General features: G+C 45.9%; 1 protein-coding gene across 2 annotated transcripts in view; it reads left to right on the forward strand.

Annotated features, from left to right (window-relative positions):
- The window catches only part of LOC140197524 (sialic acid-binding Ig-like lectin 12), a 29181-nt gene extending 15149 nt beyond the window's left edge, over positions 1–14032 (forward strand). Inside the window, exons 4-5 of one of the 2 annotated variants that reach the window (XM_072257559.1) lie at positions 8204–8303; positions 10143–14032. In XM_072257559.1, coding sequence (XP_072113660.1) covers positions 8204–8303; positions 10143–10263 — 221 coding nt within the window. In that variant the 3' untranslated portion in view covers positions 10264–14032. Of the gene's footprint in view, positions 1–826; positions 2365–8203; positions 8304–10142 lie in introns of those variants that run through there. The other variant, XM_072257560.1, reaches the window with a different exon arrangement.
- The last annotated feature ends 1954 nt before the right edge of the window (positions 14033–15986 follow it).

Below are 15986 nucleotides of genomic sequence, written 5' to 3' on the forward strand. Positions count from 1 at the left end.
TTTTCTAAGCTGCATGTATCTAAGAGTCTCTTAAAAGACCCTACTGTATCCGCCTCTACCACCTTCGCTGGCAGTTCATTCCACGCACCCACCACTCTCTGTGCTAAAATCCTACCTCTGACGTTCCCCTTGTACCTACTTCCAAGCACTTTAAAACTGTGACCCCTCGTGTTACCCATTTCAGCCCTGGGAAAAGAGCCTCTGGCTATCCACATGATCTATGCCTCTCATCATCTTATACAGCTCTATCAGGTCACCTCTCGTCCTCCGACACTCCAAGGAGAAAAGGCCAAGTTCACTCAACCTATTCTCATAAGGTATCCTCTCCAATCCAGGCACCATCCTTGTAATTCTCCTCGACATTCTCTCTGTAGTATCCACATCTTTCCTGTAATGAGGTGACCAGAACTGAACACGGTACTCCAAATGGGGTCTAAGTAAGGTCTTATATAGCTGTAACATTACCTCACGTCTCTTGAACTCAATCCCACTGTTGATAAAGTCCAACACACTGTATGCCTTCTTAACAACACTGTCAACCTGCGCAGCAGCTTTGAGTGTTCTATGGACATGGTCCCCAAGATCCCACTGATCCTCCGCACTGCCAAGAGTCTTACCATTAATATTATATTCTGTCTTCAAATTTGACCTACCGAAATGAACCACTTCACAGACGGTTAAACTCCGTCTGTCTCTTCTCAGCCCAGTTCTGCATCCTATCGATGTCCCGCTGTAACCTTTGACAACCCCCCAGAGTATCCACAACACCACCAACCTTTGTGCCATCAGCAAACTTACTAACCCACCCTTCTATTTCTTCATCCAGGTCATTGATAGAGAGCACAAAGAGGAGGTGTCCCAGAGCAGATCCATGCAGAACACCACTGGTCACCATCCTCCATGCCAAATACGAGCCATGCACAACCACTCTTTGTTTTCTGTGGTAAAGCCAATTCTGGATACACGAAGCAAGATCTCCTTGGATGCCATGCCTCATTACTTTCTGAATGAGACTTGAATGGGGAAACTTATCAAGTGTCTTACTGAAATCCAAATACACTACGTCCACTGCTCTACTTTCATCAATGTGTTTTGTTACATCTTTAAAAAATTTAATCAGGTTTTCAAGGGCAGGGTCTGCCCTTGACAAAATTATGTTGACTATCCCTAATCAGTTTATTTCTGTCCAAATGCTCATAAATCCTTCCTCTTAGGATCTTCTCCAACAACTTGCTCACCACTGAAGTAAGACTTACTGGGCTATAATTTCCTGGATTATCTTTACTCCCTTTCTTGATCAAGGGAACAACGTTTGCAACGTTCCAATCCTCTGGTACTTCTCCAGTCCCTATTGATGATGCAAAGAGAATTGCCAGAGGCTCAGCAATCTCTTCCCTCGCTTCCCACAGTAACCCGGGGTATACCTCGTCCAGTCCCGGCCACCTATCTAACTTAATACCTTTCAAAAGCTCCAGCACATCCTCTTTCTTAATGTCTATACGCTCAAGCGTTTCAGTCCTCTTTAGGTCATCCCCATAATTGCCAGGGTCCTTTTCACTGGTGAATACTGAAATAAAGTATTCATTAAGTGCCTCTGCTACATCCTATGGCTCCATGCACATGTTTCTGTTCTCACTCCTGATTAGGGCTATTCTCACACGGCTCATCCTCTTGCCCTTCACATGTTCGTAGAATGCCTGGGGTTATTCTTTATCCTGCCCGCCAAGGCCTTTTCATGGCCATTTCTAGCTCTCCTAATTTCATTCTTGAGTTCCATCCTGCCACCCTTGTAATTTTCTAGAGTTCTAACAGTACCTCGTTTCTTGAATCTTTCGAAAGCCTTTCTTTTCTTTTTTTCTTCCTTTCTTTATCAATCTTTTTATTAATTTAAAAAAGGTACATATATACAAACACGAGGAGAGTTATCACAAGTATTTATATTGATAACAATACATATAAGCGGTAAAATAAACATATCTATATCATATATAGTATTAATCTAAAAATATATAATAAAAATAAGATATTCAATTCTCCTCTTATCATTTCATAGAAAGAAAAAAGACAAAGAAACTTCTATAATTTTATATCTATATATATATATATATATATAAAGAACCCCACTATTCTCTATAAACAAAAACAAAAGTTAAAAAAAAAAGAAAAAGGGAAAAAAGGGGACTGGGCAGCCCATACTGAGAGTAAAAGCAAGAAGAAAGAGAAACTTCCTGATCAAATCCAACTTTCGAGAAAGTAACTGGAAGAGCGATAAATCAAACCATATGAAAATATTGAATAAAAGGACTCCAGGTTTTTTCAAATTTAAAGGATGTATCAAATGTCTAACTTCTTATTTTCTCTAAACTTAGGCAGAGCATAATGGAGGAAACCCAATAAAAAACAGTAGGTGGATTAGAACCCTTCCATTTAAGCAAAATGGCTCTCCTAGCCAATAAAATTGTAAAAGCTATCATCCGTTGAGCGTAAATAGGATTATATCCTGCTTCCGGTGGAATGATCCCAAAAATTGCTGTAAGTAAATTCGGTCGTAGGTCCAAATTCAAGACTTTTGATAAAGTTTTAAGGACATCTTTCCAAAAATTATCTATCTTGATACAAGTCCAAAACATATGAGTTAAAGTAGCCAAACAACAGGAATTCTGCAAATGCTGGAAATTCAAGCAACACACATAAAAGTTGCTGGTGAACGCAGCAGGCCAGGCAGCATCTGTAGGAAGAGGTGCAGTCAACGTTTCAGGCCGAAACCCTTCGTCAGGACTAACTGAAGGAAGAGCGAGTAAGGGATTTGAAAGTTGGAGGGGGAGGGAGAGATCCAAAATGATAGGAGAAGACAGGAGAGGGAGGGATGGAGCCAAGAGCTGGACAGGTGATAGGCAAAAGGGATACGAGAGGATCATGGGACAGGAGGTCCGGGAAGAAAGACAAGGGGGGGGGACCCAGAGGATGGGCAACGGGTATATTCAGAGGGACAAAAAGGAGAGTGAGAGAAAGAATGTGTGTATAAAAATAAGTAACAGATGGGGTACGAGGGGGAGGTGGGGCATTAGCGGAAGTTAGAGAAGTCGATGTTCATGCCATCAGGTTGGAGGCTACCCAGACGGAATATAAGGTGTTGTTCCTCCAAACTGAGTGTGGCTTCATCTTTACAGTAGAGGAGGCCGTGGATAGACATGTCAGAATGGGAATGGGATGTGGAATTAAAATGTGTGGCCACTGGGAGATCCTGCTTTCTCTGGCGGACAGAGCGTAGATGTTCAGCAAAGCGGTCTCCCAGTCTGCGTTGGGTCTCGCCAATATATAAAAGGCCACATCGGGAGCACCGGACGCAGTATATCACCCCAGTCACAGTGTTGCCTCACCTGGAAGGACTGTTTGGGGCCCTGAACGGTGGTAAGGGAGAAATGTAAGGGCATGTGTAGCACTTGTTCCGCTTACACGGATAAGTGCCAGGAGGGAGCTCAGTGGGGAGGGATGGGGGGGGGGGGTACGAATGGACAAGAGAGTTGCGTAGGGAGCGATCCCTGCGGAATGCAGAGAGAAGGGGAGAGGGAAAGATGTGCTTAGTGGTGGGATCCCGTTGGAGGTGGCGGAAGTTACGGAGAATAATATGTTGGACCCGGAGGCTGGTGGCCACCTCAATATTACATCTGTCGCAAATAGGATTAATATTGGGAAAATATGGGCTAACTTATCCTTGGACATATGTGCCCGATGTACTACCTTGAACTGTATCAACGAATGACTGACACAAATAGATGACGTATTTACCAAATGAAAAATTTTACCCCTTTGATTACCTGAAAGTGACTCTCGAAATTCCAGTTCCCACGAACCTTTAATTTTATCTTTAGATACCTTTCGCAAATGCAATAACCATTTATAAATTATAGCTATCAGTCCTTTTTAAAATGGTTTAATTAGATTTTCTACGCCTTTTGCACACCACGGTTGTTTTACAGTCCCATCCTTTCTCTGCCTCAATGGAACATAACTATACAGAACGCCATACAAATGTTCCCTGATCATTTGCCACATTTCTGCCGTGCATTTCCCTGAGAGCATGTGCTCCCAATTTCTGCTGCCAAATTTCTGCCTAATAGCATTATATTTTCCTCTTCCCGAATTAAATGATTTCCCAAATCTTCACATTCTATCCCGCTCCAGCACTATTGTAAAGGAAATAGAGTTGTGTTCACTACTTCCAAAATGCTCTCCCACCGAGAGATCTGACACCTGACCAGTTTCATTTCCCAATACCAGATCAAGTACTGCCTTTCCTCTACTTGGCTTATCTACATATTGCGTCAGGAAACCATCCTGAACACAGATAACGAACACCACCCCACCTAAACCCCTTGTTCTAAGGAGATGCCAATCAATATTAGGAACGTTAAAATCAACCATTATCACAATACGAGGGCGCTGGGAGTGGACCTAGATGCAAGACACTAACAGATGCTCGTTACAGGGAGAGCAAAGCAGAAACAGGAATGGCGTACCGGACAAAGACTCAGGCCTAGGACTAGGCTGGGACTAAGGGTCTGGGTTCTTGAGGCTTGAGACTGGGGTCTGGGCTCTTGTTGTTTTAGGCTGGTGTCTTGAGTCTTGAGTATTGGGGCTAGAAGCTGGGCTAGGACTTGGAATCATGGACCGCCAGGGCCAGCACTTGGTGCTTGGAGCCGCCGGGGCCAGGACTTGGTGCTTGGAGCCGCCGGGGCCAGGACGTGGAACTTGGAGCCGCCGGAGCCAGGACTTGGTACTTGGGAGCCTCCGGAGTCAGGACTTGGTACTTGGAGCCTCCGGAGCCAGGAGCTCTTCTTATGCACGGGACAGATACAGACACAGGACCCGTTTTAGACGCACGACATGGATACGGAGACCACTCAACAATGAATAGAACTATAACTGGGCTCAAGCACGCTCCAAGCCGCGACGAGCTCTAGACTCACCACAGCGGGTTAATTTAGACCTGCACTGACGAGGGAAGGCGGCTTGCTGGCATTTGCTCCGGGAGGAGACTAGGCTTGGTCCGGCCAGATGACATTGGCTCGTTGTACCTTTGGTGACTTTGCAAACGCTGTCGCCCCGAACGGCTGAAAGCCGGAGACTTATAAACTGCCGGTTCAGCCGAAAGTAAATTGCCTCTAATCACCATAAGACCATAAGACCGTAAGAAAAAGAAACAGAAGTCGGCCATTCAGCCCATCGAGTCTGCTCCGCCATTTTATCATGAGCTGATTCATTCTCCCATTTAGTCCCACTCCCCCGCCTTCTCACCATAACCTTTGATTCCCTGGCTACTCAGATACCTATCAATCTCTGCCTTAAATACACCCAATGACTTGGCCTCCACTGCCGCCCGTGGCAGCACATTCCACAGATTCACCACCCTCTGACTAAAAAAAAAATCCCCTTTCGCATCTCGATTCTGAATGGGCGCCCTTCAATCCATAAGTCATGCCCTCTCGTACTAGACTCCCCCATCATGGGAAACAGCTTTGCCACATCCACTCTGTCCACGCCTTTCAACATTCGAAATGTTTCTATGAGGTCTCCCCTCATTCTTCTAAACTCCAAGGAATACAGTCCAAGAGCGGACAAACGTTCCTCATATATTAACCCTCTCATTCCCGGAATCACTTTAGTGAATCAAGCCCGTTGGACATGGGAAAACAGGGAACCAAAGGGAAACAGGGAGTCAACGGTCCGGATTGTTGCATAAACAAAGTAAATTTAAAGGGACCCCGATCTGGACCATGACAATGATCACAACAACCATATTATTATTGCACCATCCAGAATCTGCGTCCCAGTCTAATCCCTGATATATCTAAATTACTTTGGGGGGGGGGGTGTCTATAAAACACCCAGTAAAGTTATTGTCCCTTCCTGCTTCTGACTTCCACCCACAGAGACTCAACAGACAATCCCTCTCAGACCTCCTCCTTTCCTGCAGCCGTGCTTCTATCCCTGATTAGCAGTGCCACTCCTCCACCTCTTTTGCCTCCCTCCCTGTCCTTTTTGAAACATCTAAAGTCTGGCACACTCAGCAGCCATTACCGCCCCTGACTCATCCAAAACTCTGTAATGGCCACATCATCATAGTTCCACGTATTGATCCACACTCTAAGTTCATTCGCCTTGCCCATGATACTCCTTGCATTAAAATAGACATATCTCAAACCATCTGGCTGAGTGCTTCTTTGCTTTATCATCTACCTATCTTTCATCATAAACTTCCTACAAGCTGTCACTACTTGTGCGCCAAACGCCCCATCCTCTGCATCTTCACTTCGGTTCCCAATACCCTGCAAATCTGGTTTAAATCCTCCCCAACAGCATTAGCAAACCTCCCTCCCAGGATATTGGTTCCCCTCCAGTTCAGGTGCGACCTGTCCCACTTGTACAGGTCACTCCTTCCCCAGAAAAGGTTCGAATCATCCAAGAACGGCAAATCCCTGCCCCCTGCACCATCTCCTCAGCCACTCATTCGTCTGTGCTATCTTCCTGTTCTGACCTTCACTAGCTGTGGCACCGGCAGTAATCCGGAGATTACCACCTTGGATGTCCTGCTCTTCAGCCTCCTTCCTAATTCCCTAAGCATATTGCGCAGGACGTCTACCCCTCTCCTGCATACGTCATTGGTTTCAATATGTACCACGATTCTGGCTGCTCACCCTCCCCGTCAAGAATATTCTACAATCCTGGACCCGAACACTCGGGAGGCAACCCACAATCCTGGTGTCTCTTTTGCTGCCACAGAATCCCCTATCTGTCCTATCAAGTCCCCTTTGACTATTGTTCCGCCCGACTTCACCCTTCCTTTCTGAGACTCGGAGCTAACCACAGTGCTATTGGTCTGCCTGTTGCTGCGTTGCCCAGATATGTCATCCCCCTCAGCAGTATCCAAAGGGTACTCAAAGTATACCTGTTGCTGAGGGGAATGGCCACAGGAGGAGGCTGCAGTGACTTCCTTCTCCCTTCACCTCTCTCGGTGTTCATCCATCTACTCCCCGAATTCTGCAGTCTGCGTGTAACCACCTGCTCAAAAGTCTTATCTATCGATTGCCCCGCCTACCGGATGATCCTTAGTTCGTCCAACTCCAGCTCCGGCTCCTTACTGCGTCTTTCATGAGCTGGAGTTGGCTGCACTTCCCGCAGGTGTAGTCATCAGGGAAACCATCAGGTTCCATGAATTCCCACATCCTACAGGGGGAGCATTCCACTGCCATATCTGCCATCCTGCCTGCACTGTACAATGGGCAACGAAGAACAACCCTACTAACCCGTGTCTTTGGGCTCGGCGCCTTCTTTGGCCTCTTGAGTCCGAGCCTTATGCTCTCACTCACACCGCTGGCCTACTCCCAGCAATAGCCGCCCCGCTTGCCCCTTCTATACTTTTATTTACTTCGCAGTGCTCTGCTCTCGACGCTGATTGGCCCTCTAGAATGTGCGAACTCCCGCGAAGCAATCCTTTTCTAATAGCTTCGCTGACTTGCGAGTCAACTCTTCGCAGTGCTCTGCACCCGACGCTGATTGGACTCTGGACTGCTTTCGCCAGTTTACTACAATGAGTGGGGCGGGAGAGGGGACTCTTTGAAACCTATCGACTATTGAAAGGCCTGGATAGAGAGGACGTAGAGAGAGTTCATATAGTGGGGGAGACTAGAACAGCCTCAAAATAGAGAAACGGCCCTGAAGAGCAAGAACAAAGATGAAGAGGAATTTATTTAGCTAGAGGGTGGTGAATGTGTGGAAGTCATTGCCACAGGCGATTGTGGAGGTCGTCTTTGTTCTTTAAGTGGAGATTTATAGGTTCCTGATTTGCAAGGACGTCAAAGTTTACGGCGAGATGGCGGGAGAATTGGGTTGAGACGAATAATCATCCATGATAGACTGGCGGAACTGACTCGATGGGCCGAATGTCCTTTGTCTTATGATTTGTGGTCTTACTGTAGGTTTATTTTTTGTTCCAACGTTTAATTCCTGTCATTGTGATCTCTACATTCTTAGTAATATCTTTTTCTTGTTCCTTCGTACACGCGTAATCTTCCGTAGTTCTGTTAGTATAAATCTGCTAAATTATCTGTTCGTCTCCACATCTACAGATTATAATCTGTGCAAATTATTGGTTTTTCCCCTTCGCCTGAGTCTGGATTGACCACTCTCACTTTCACTTCAGGGACAGACGCTTTTGCCGTGCTGATGTTGTGTATCCCACTCGGATTGAAAACTCTCGCCCTTTTAGTGATGGGCGCCGTTCTCTGCTGTGACAAACTCAGGTACCGTGCACAATAATGCTGAAGGCTCTTGCCGTGACGTGACTGAAATCTGATTCACTGAGACAGTCGGTGGGCGTTGGGAAGCGATTCGAACACTTGAAGCGTCCAGTAGGTATTCGCCTACGAACACCTCATTGCTGGCGTGGGAGCCTTTGATACTCAGAAAATGGTTGCTAAATTTTCTACATCATAACAGTGACTGCTTCAAACGTGTTTATTATATGTTTACATTTTGAAAAACCTTTCGTATCGAAAATACCTGGTAAATACCACCGAATGATAGAAAAATGGAGGGATATGTAGGAGGGAAGGGCGCCACAGTAGCGTAGCGGCTCAGTAGTTTGTGTCCATTTCTCTTGCATTATGGACAATCAGTTTCCTGCTTAATTTACAACCGCTGTCTGTTATGTCCCCAGTACCTTGCATGTACTTAACACCCTGTGTACCCATTTCTCTCTGTTCCTTAATAGTCCAGGAGAACTAACATCCAAAGTCTATTCCATAAAAATTTCGCTGCAGCCAAGATATTGCATCTGCCATTCATAAAAGGATCTCCCTTTAGAGCAAAGAATACAAGGAATTTATTGCCACAAACTGCTGTGGGTATATTTAAAGCGGAGATTGATAGGATCTTGATTTGTAAGAGTGTCAAAGATTACGAGATGGGGGCATAAGAATGGGTTGGGAGGGACAATAACTCAACCACGATAGAATAGCAGAACAGAATAGAAGGACTGAATGCCCTAATTCTGCTCTGAAGTCTTCTGGTTTTCTGGACTTAATCTAAGTATCGTACTATTTGATAAATATTATACCATAGTCCGAGACCATCCTCCTTTCTACCAACACTACCTACTGTATGCTTGGCATTAGCCAAACCCCCCACGCCATCAAAAACACAGCATCCCTACAGTGAAGCATAGTGGTAGCTGCATCATGTTGTGGAGATGCTTAACTGCAGCAGGTCTCGGAAAGCTTGTGAGGGTAGAGGGTAAAATGAATGCAGCAAAAACCAGAGAAACCCTGGAGGAAAACCTGATGCAGTCTGCAAGAGAACTGCGACTTGGGAGAGGATTTGTTTTCCAGTAAGAAAATAATCCCAAATATAAAGCCACAGCTACACAGGAATGGCTTAAAAACAACAAAGTTAATGTCCTGGAGTGGCCAAATCAGAGTCCAGACCTCAATCCAATTGAGAATTTGTGGCTGGATTTGAAAAGGACTGTTCACTCACGACCCCCATGCAATCTGATCGTACTTGAGCAGTATTGTAAGGACAATTGCAGTGTCCAGATGTGTAAACTGGATAGAGAGCTATCCACACAAACTCAAGGCTGTAATTGCTGCCAAAGGTACATCTACTAAATACTAACTTAAAGGGGGGGGGGTGAGGTTTAATACGTATGCAATCAATTAATTTGTTTTTATATTTGTAATTAATTTAGATCACATTGTAGTGATTTGTTTTTACTTTGACATGAAAGAGTCTTTTTCTGTTGATTAGCGCTAAAAAGCCAAATTAAATCCACCGTGATTCAATGTTGTGAAACAATAAAACATGCAAACTTCCAACGGGGTGGGGGGGGGGAGGGTGAATACTTTCATAGGTACTGTATATTGTGTGTCACTGCAAAGCTTCCAATTCATTGTGTATCTGTGCTCATCTCCAATGTTGTTGTCAAACATTGATACCAACGATGATATTTATCCTGCGGAAAATCCCGTTCAAGTCTCGATCTAAATCCCTTCAAAGGCTGTAAGTGAATGGGGAGGCCGGATTAGGTCTTGTTGTACAACTGCCAGGGAGGTTCATGTTAACTGGTCTTGTTCTGTCCACAGAAAGGGAGGAGACTCATGCACCGCAGGAGGCAGAGAAGACCAGACTTCCAAGAACCAGGAACAGACGCCCCGCCCTCCTCGCTCCATCAGCTTACCGCACTCTGGGTGCGGGCATTTCTGATCTTATTTCCAAATTGCTTTCTGATTCTCTCTTGTCTGTGTTTTATGGTTCCAGCCCCTCTGACATTCAGCAACTTTGCCCTTGTCACGCCCATATTGTCCTGTTAGAATTTTACACGGCTTTATGAGTTACCCTTCATTTCTCTCAACTCCAGGGACTATGGGGCCAACAGGCATCAGTTCTGCTCATCCTGGGATGCTCACTGCACTTGCTCTGTGATAAATCACCCTAACTCAAACAAATTTAAAAATACACAATTTTCAGATAGGGAATCACTAAGGCTCTGTACAACTACAGCAAGACATCCTTTCTTCTGTTCTTAAATCACCTTGCGATGAATGTCAACGTAACAGTTGCATTCCAACCTGTCACTGCTGAACTCCTGATTTGTACTGTGCAGTGGCATCTATTTCTTTCCTCCCTCCCACCATTCAAAAACAATTTGCATTGCCATATTTAGACTCATACTTGTGTACATTAAACTGCCTCTGCTATCCATTTGCCCTCTCGATTAACTGCTGCAAGTCACATAGAAAATTCATCCTCTCCTCCTGGCATTGCGCCATCCTCAGAGCTGGAGGTGTTAAATTTACTTCCTTCATCAACTTCCTTGCTGTCGACTTTGAACAACTGGGGCATAAACACAAATTCCTCTGGTTGGCCTCTAGTTACTGCCTGCCACCTGGGAAAAGACTTGTTTCCTCATCCGCTTTGTTGTTAGAATCAGATGTTTTAAATCTAAAGTTCTTCCAGACGCAGACAGCATGGGAATTCAAAATGCAGCCTAGCCCTTTTTGAGAAGAGGACCGGATGCAGGGTGCAGAGTGGCCTAGTTCTCTTCTAGCTCTTGCTCTATCACACCGAATAGACTAGTATAGCACACTCAAGGCCTGTCAGTCCATAATGTTGACACAACTTTTTAACCTACTCTAAGCTCAGTCTGACAGTCGCCTGACTCAGTAGAGTAGCGGTTATGGCATTGATCACCAGTCAGTGATGAAACTTCGCGGTTGAATTCCCACCGCTGTCTGGGCTCAGGGTGCTGGCTGGTTGGAAGAGGGTAGACTGACCCTGAGACAATCTGTACTGTCAGTCTCAGGGAAGAGTACCGATAGCTGATCCATTTTTCAATTTCATCACATACTCTGTAAAGTCCAGAACCTTGAGGAAAATTAAAGTGGATAAATCCCCGGGACCTGACAGAGTGTTCCCTCGGACCTTGAAGGAGACTAGTGTTGAAATTGCAGGGGCCCTGGCAGAAATATTTAAAATGTCGCTGTCTACAGGTGACGTGCCAGAAGATTGGAGAGTGGCTCATGTTGGTCCGTTGTTTAAAAAGGGATCAAAAATTAATCCGGGAAATTATAGGCCGGTAAATTTAACGTCAGTAGTATGTAAGTTATTGGAGGGAGTACTAAGAGACAGAATCTACAAACATTTGGATAGACATGGACTTATTAGGGAGAGTCAACATGGCTTTGAGTGTGGTAGGTCATGTTCGACCAATCTATTGGAGTTTTTCGAGGAGGTTACCAGGAAAGTGGATGAAGGGAAGGCAGTGGATATTGTCTACATGGACTTCAGTAAGGCCTTTGACAAAGTCCCTCATGGGAGGTTAGTTAGGAAAATTCAGTCGCTAGATATACATGGAGAGATGGTAAATTGGATTAGACATTGGCTCAATGGAAGAAGCCAAAGAGTGGTAGTAGAGAATTGCTTCTCTGAGTGGGGCCTATGACTAGTGGTGTGCCACAGGGATCAGTGCTGGGTCCATTGTTATTTGTCATCTATATCAAGGATCTGGATGATAATGTGGCAAATTGGATCAGCAAATTTGCTGATGATAGAAAGATTGGAGGTGTAGTAGACAGTGAGGAAGGTTTTCAGAGCCTGCAAAGGGACTTGGACCAGCTGGAAGAATGGGCTGACAAATGGCAGATGGAGTTTAATACAGACAAGTGTGAGGTATTGCACTTTGGAAGGACAAACCAACGTAGAACATACAGGGTTATTGGTGAGACACCGAGGACTGCAGTAGAGCAGAGGGATCTGGGAATACAGATACAAAATTCCCTAAAAGTGGCGTCACAGGTAGATAGGTTCGTAAAGAGAGTTTTCGGTACATTGGCCTTTATTAATCACAGTATTGAGTATAAGAGCTGGAATGTTATGATGAGGTTGTATAAGGCATTGGTGAGGCCGAATCTGGAATATTGTGTTCAGTTTTGGCCACCAAATTACAGGAAGGATATAAATAAGGTTGAAAGAGTGCAGAGAAGGTTTACAAGGATGTTGCCAGGACTTGAGAAACTCAGTTACAGAAAATGGTTGAATAGGTTAGGACTTTATTCCCTGGAGCGTAGAAGAATGAGGGGAGATTTGATAGAGGGATATAAAATTATGATGGGTATAGATAGAGTGAATGCAAGCAGGCTTTTTCCACTGAGGCAAGGGGAGAAAAAAAACCAGAGGACATGGGTTAAGGGTGAGGGGGGAAAAGTTTAAAAGGAACATTGGGGGGGGCTTCTTCACACAGAGTGTGGTGGGAGTATGGAATGAGCTGCCAGACGAGGTGGTAAATGCGGGTTCTTTTTAACATTTAAGAATAAATTGGACAGATACATGGATGGGAGGCGTATGGAGGGATATGGTCCGTGTTCAGGTCAGTGGGACTAGGCAGAAAATGGTTCGGCACAGCCAAGAAGGGCCAAAAGGCCTGTTTCTGTGCTGTTGTTTTTCTATGGTTTTCTATGATTTCTAACCTCGGAACACACGGTACCAGTCTGAAATGAGCAGAAATTTCCAAGTGCGATGAACTTACAGCTTTGAGTAGAAAATTCTTTTTGTCTCCAGCACAGAAGATGGTCATCCATGAACGTGTAGACTGGGTGGAACTTAAACCTTCGATGACTGATTCAGTTTTTAAAGAATGGGATAGATTGGGTATTGAATGCTTCCAGGATTTGTTTAATGGAGGAAGACTTCTTTCATTTGAGCAAACGTCAGTTAAATATAGTTTACCCCAAACTCACTTTTTATGTTATTTACAAATTAGAGACTTGCTGCGTTCTCAACTATGTACATTTACTATAAGTTCTAATAGGGACTTATTAGATGTAACTTTTAATTTGAAACCTTTTTATAATGGTTCAATATCCAATATTTATGGTACGTTGTTAGGAATGAGAAATGTTCCTATTTAAAAAACTAAAAATCTTTGAGAACAGGATTTACAGACTTCAGTCTCTGAGGAAACTTGGAATGAAATTTTTAAATTGGTTAACACTTCATCGTTATGTGCCTGTCATTCCCTCTTTGTCACAATGGGGTGCTGGGAACGGACCCAAATGCGAGACAGACACTGAAGTACAAGGAACAGGACTTGACTGGAGTAGGGACATGACAGGATACAGTCAAGGAGCAGGGACAAGAACGCAGAGTTGGGCTAGGGAAAGCGGGACCAGGACTAGGAACCATGGACTAGGAGACAAGGCTTGGACTCCAAGCCCGAGACTGGACAAGGACTCAGAACCTGGGTCTTGCCTCGGGCTCGGGCCCCAGAACCAAGCAAGGACATGAGATGGCTTCAGGACAGGACGTGGCTGGGGTCTAGAGGCGTGTGCTTGGAGACAGGCTGTGGTCTTTGCTCTTGAGGCTGGGATCTTGGGTCCGGAGCTTGGCTGCGGGATCCTCGAGGCTTGGGTTCTCGGAGCTTGGCTGCGGGATCCTCGAGGCTTGGGTTCTCGGAGCTTGGCTGCGGGATCCTCGAGGCTTGGGTTCTCGGAGCTTGGCTGCGGGATCCTCGAGGCTTGGGTTCTCGGAGCTTGGCTGCGGGATCCTCGAGGCTTGGGTTCTCGGAGCTTGGCTGCGGGATCCTCGAGGCTTGGGTTCTCGGAGCTTGGCTGCGGGATCCTCGAGGCTTGGGTTCTCGGAGCTTGGCTGCGGGATCCTCGAGGCTTGGGTTCTCGGAGCTTGGCTGCGGGATCCTCGAGGCTTGGGTTCTCGGAGCTTGGCTGCGGGATCCTCGAGGCTTGGGTTCTCGGAGCTTGGCTGCGGGATCCTCGAGGCTTGGGTTCTCGGAGCTTGGCTGCGGGATCCTCGAGGCTTGGGTTCTCGGAGCTTGGCTGCGGGATCCTCGAGGCTTGGGTTCTCGGAGCTTGGCTGCGGGATCCTCGAGGCTTGGGTTCTCGGAGCTTGGCTGCGGGATCTTCGTCTTGAAATGCAGAGGCTGATGCTGAGAGACAGACTGGGAACTGAACAAGATAGAGCTGGGACTTGTCCTTCGAAAAGCCGGGACTCATCGTTAATACGACACCAACATGAGACAGGACAGTACATAGACATAGAGCGGGGACTTATACTTAGACAAGCAGGGACTCAACCTCTCCACACCAAGGTGGGACAGGTCCACCTGTTGGGTAACGGCAGAACGGTCGGACTTACCCAACAGAGGCAAAGACAAGACATGACCCCCACATGGCAACGGTAAAACGGCCTGACTTACTCCACGGAGCGAGGACAAGACAAGACAAGACAGGACAGATCCCCCCCGCAGGCCAAATGCAAAACGGCCTGACTTACCCCACGGAAGCGAGGACAAGAAGAGACAAACACCAAAGAATAACAGACAGTTCCATCTCTGCTTTGGGGTAGCTCCGAGTCTCAGTTCGGCCAGCAACTTCAGCAGGCTATGAAAACAGCTGGATCCCAACCTAGCTCGGAGTAGCTGGCAGTCACTCAGCTGGCCCAGTAAACAGCCGAATCCATACTGCAAAGACAGCTCCGACTGCCAACAGCAAGGCTCCATGAAGTGATGGCTCTCCAACACGGCCTGAAGATGACAAGTGGCCGCTGTAGCCTTCCACCGGCAGGTTGCTCCCAGGGCAACTGAAAAGACAAACAAGCAGCCCACACTCAACCTCAAGGCTACTTATATTCCAAGCTCCAAGATGGGAATCAGGTGCCTGTGCTTAACTCAATCAAACGAGGGACAGCTGGAAGACCCGGAGTCCGGATCCTGAACTGAAATGCAGACTTGACGGACCAGACCATGACACTATTACAATTTAAAGTGGTTCATAGGGATCACATGTCTAAAGATAAGCCATCTCGTTTTTATTCGGATATATATCCTTTCTGTGATAGATGAAATAATGGAGAAGCTTCATTAATTCACATGTTTTGGACATGTCCGAGCCTTGAAAGATACTGGAAGGAAGTATTCCAAACTTTCTCGGTACTTTTTATGGTAAATTTTAAGCCTAACCCTTTGACCCCATTATTTGGTATTGTTGGAGGAAAAGACTTTATTTTGGAGACACCTGATTTGCATATTCTGGCTTTTATCTCTCTTATAGTGCGCATGTGCCGGTCTTGCATGCAGCCTGTTACAACCGTTCCGATCAGATTCTTACTTTTTTCTTCTTCCTTTTTAACTTACCTTATTTTTCGCAGTTTTTTTTTATCACGGTAACACGTCGAAGCTGCACCCTCTCTAACATTCTGGTAGAAAGAGTTTTATCTGGGTTTTTAGCGGTGGAAATAGTTACATCCCGACACACGGGACAGAAGCATGGTCGCATTGTCTATTCCAGGGACCAGCTGCTTGCCCAAATGCCGGCTGGTTTAGCGAGCAGAGTGGCGGACACCCCTGCTGAAATCTAGAGGAAAGCACACAGAGGATGCGGAGGGGGATCACAAAGTCGAGGAAAGAGGACCGGGTC

The sequence above is a fragment of the Mobula birostris genome, chromosome 5, assembly GCF_030028105.1.
Source record: "Mobula birostris isolate sMobBir1 chromosome 5, sMobBir1.hap1, whole genome shotgun sequence".
NCBI lineage: Eukaryota > Metazoa > Chordata > Chondrichthyes > Myliobatiformes > Myliobatidae > Mobula > Mobula birostris.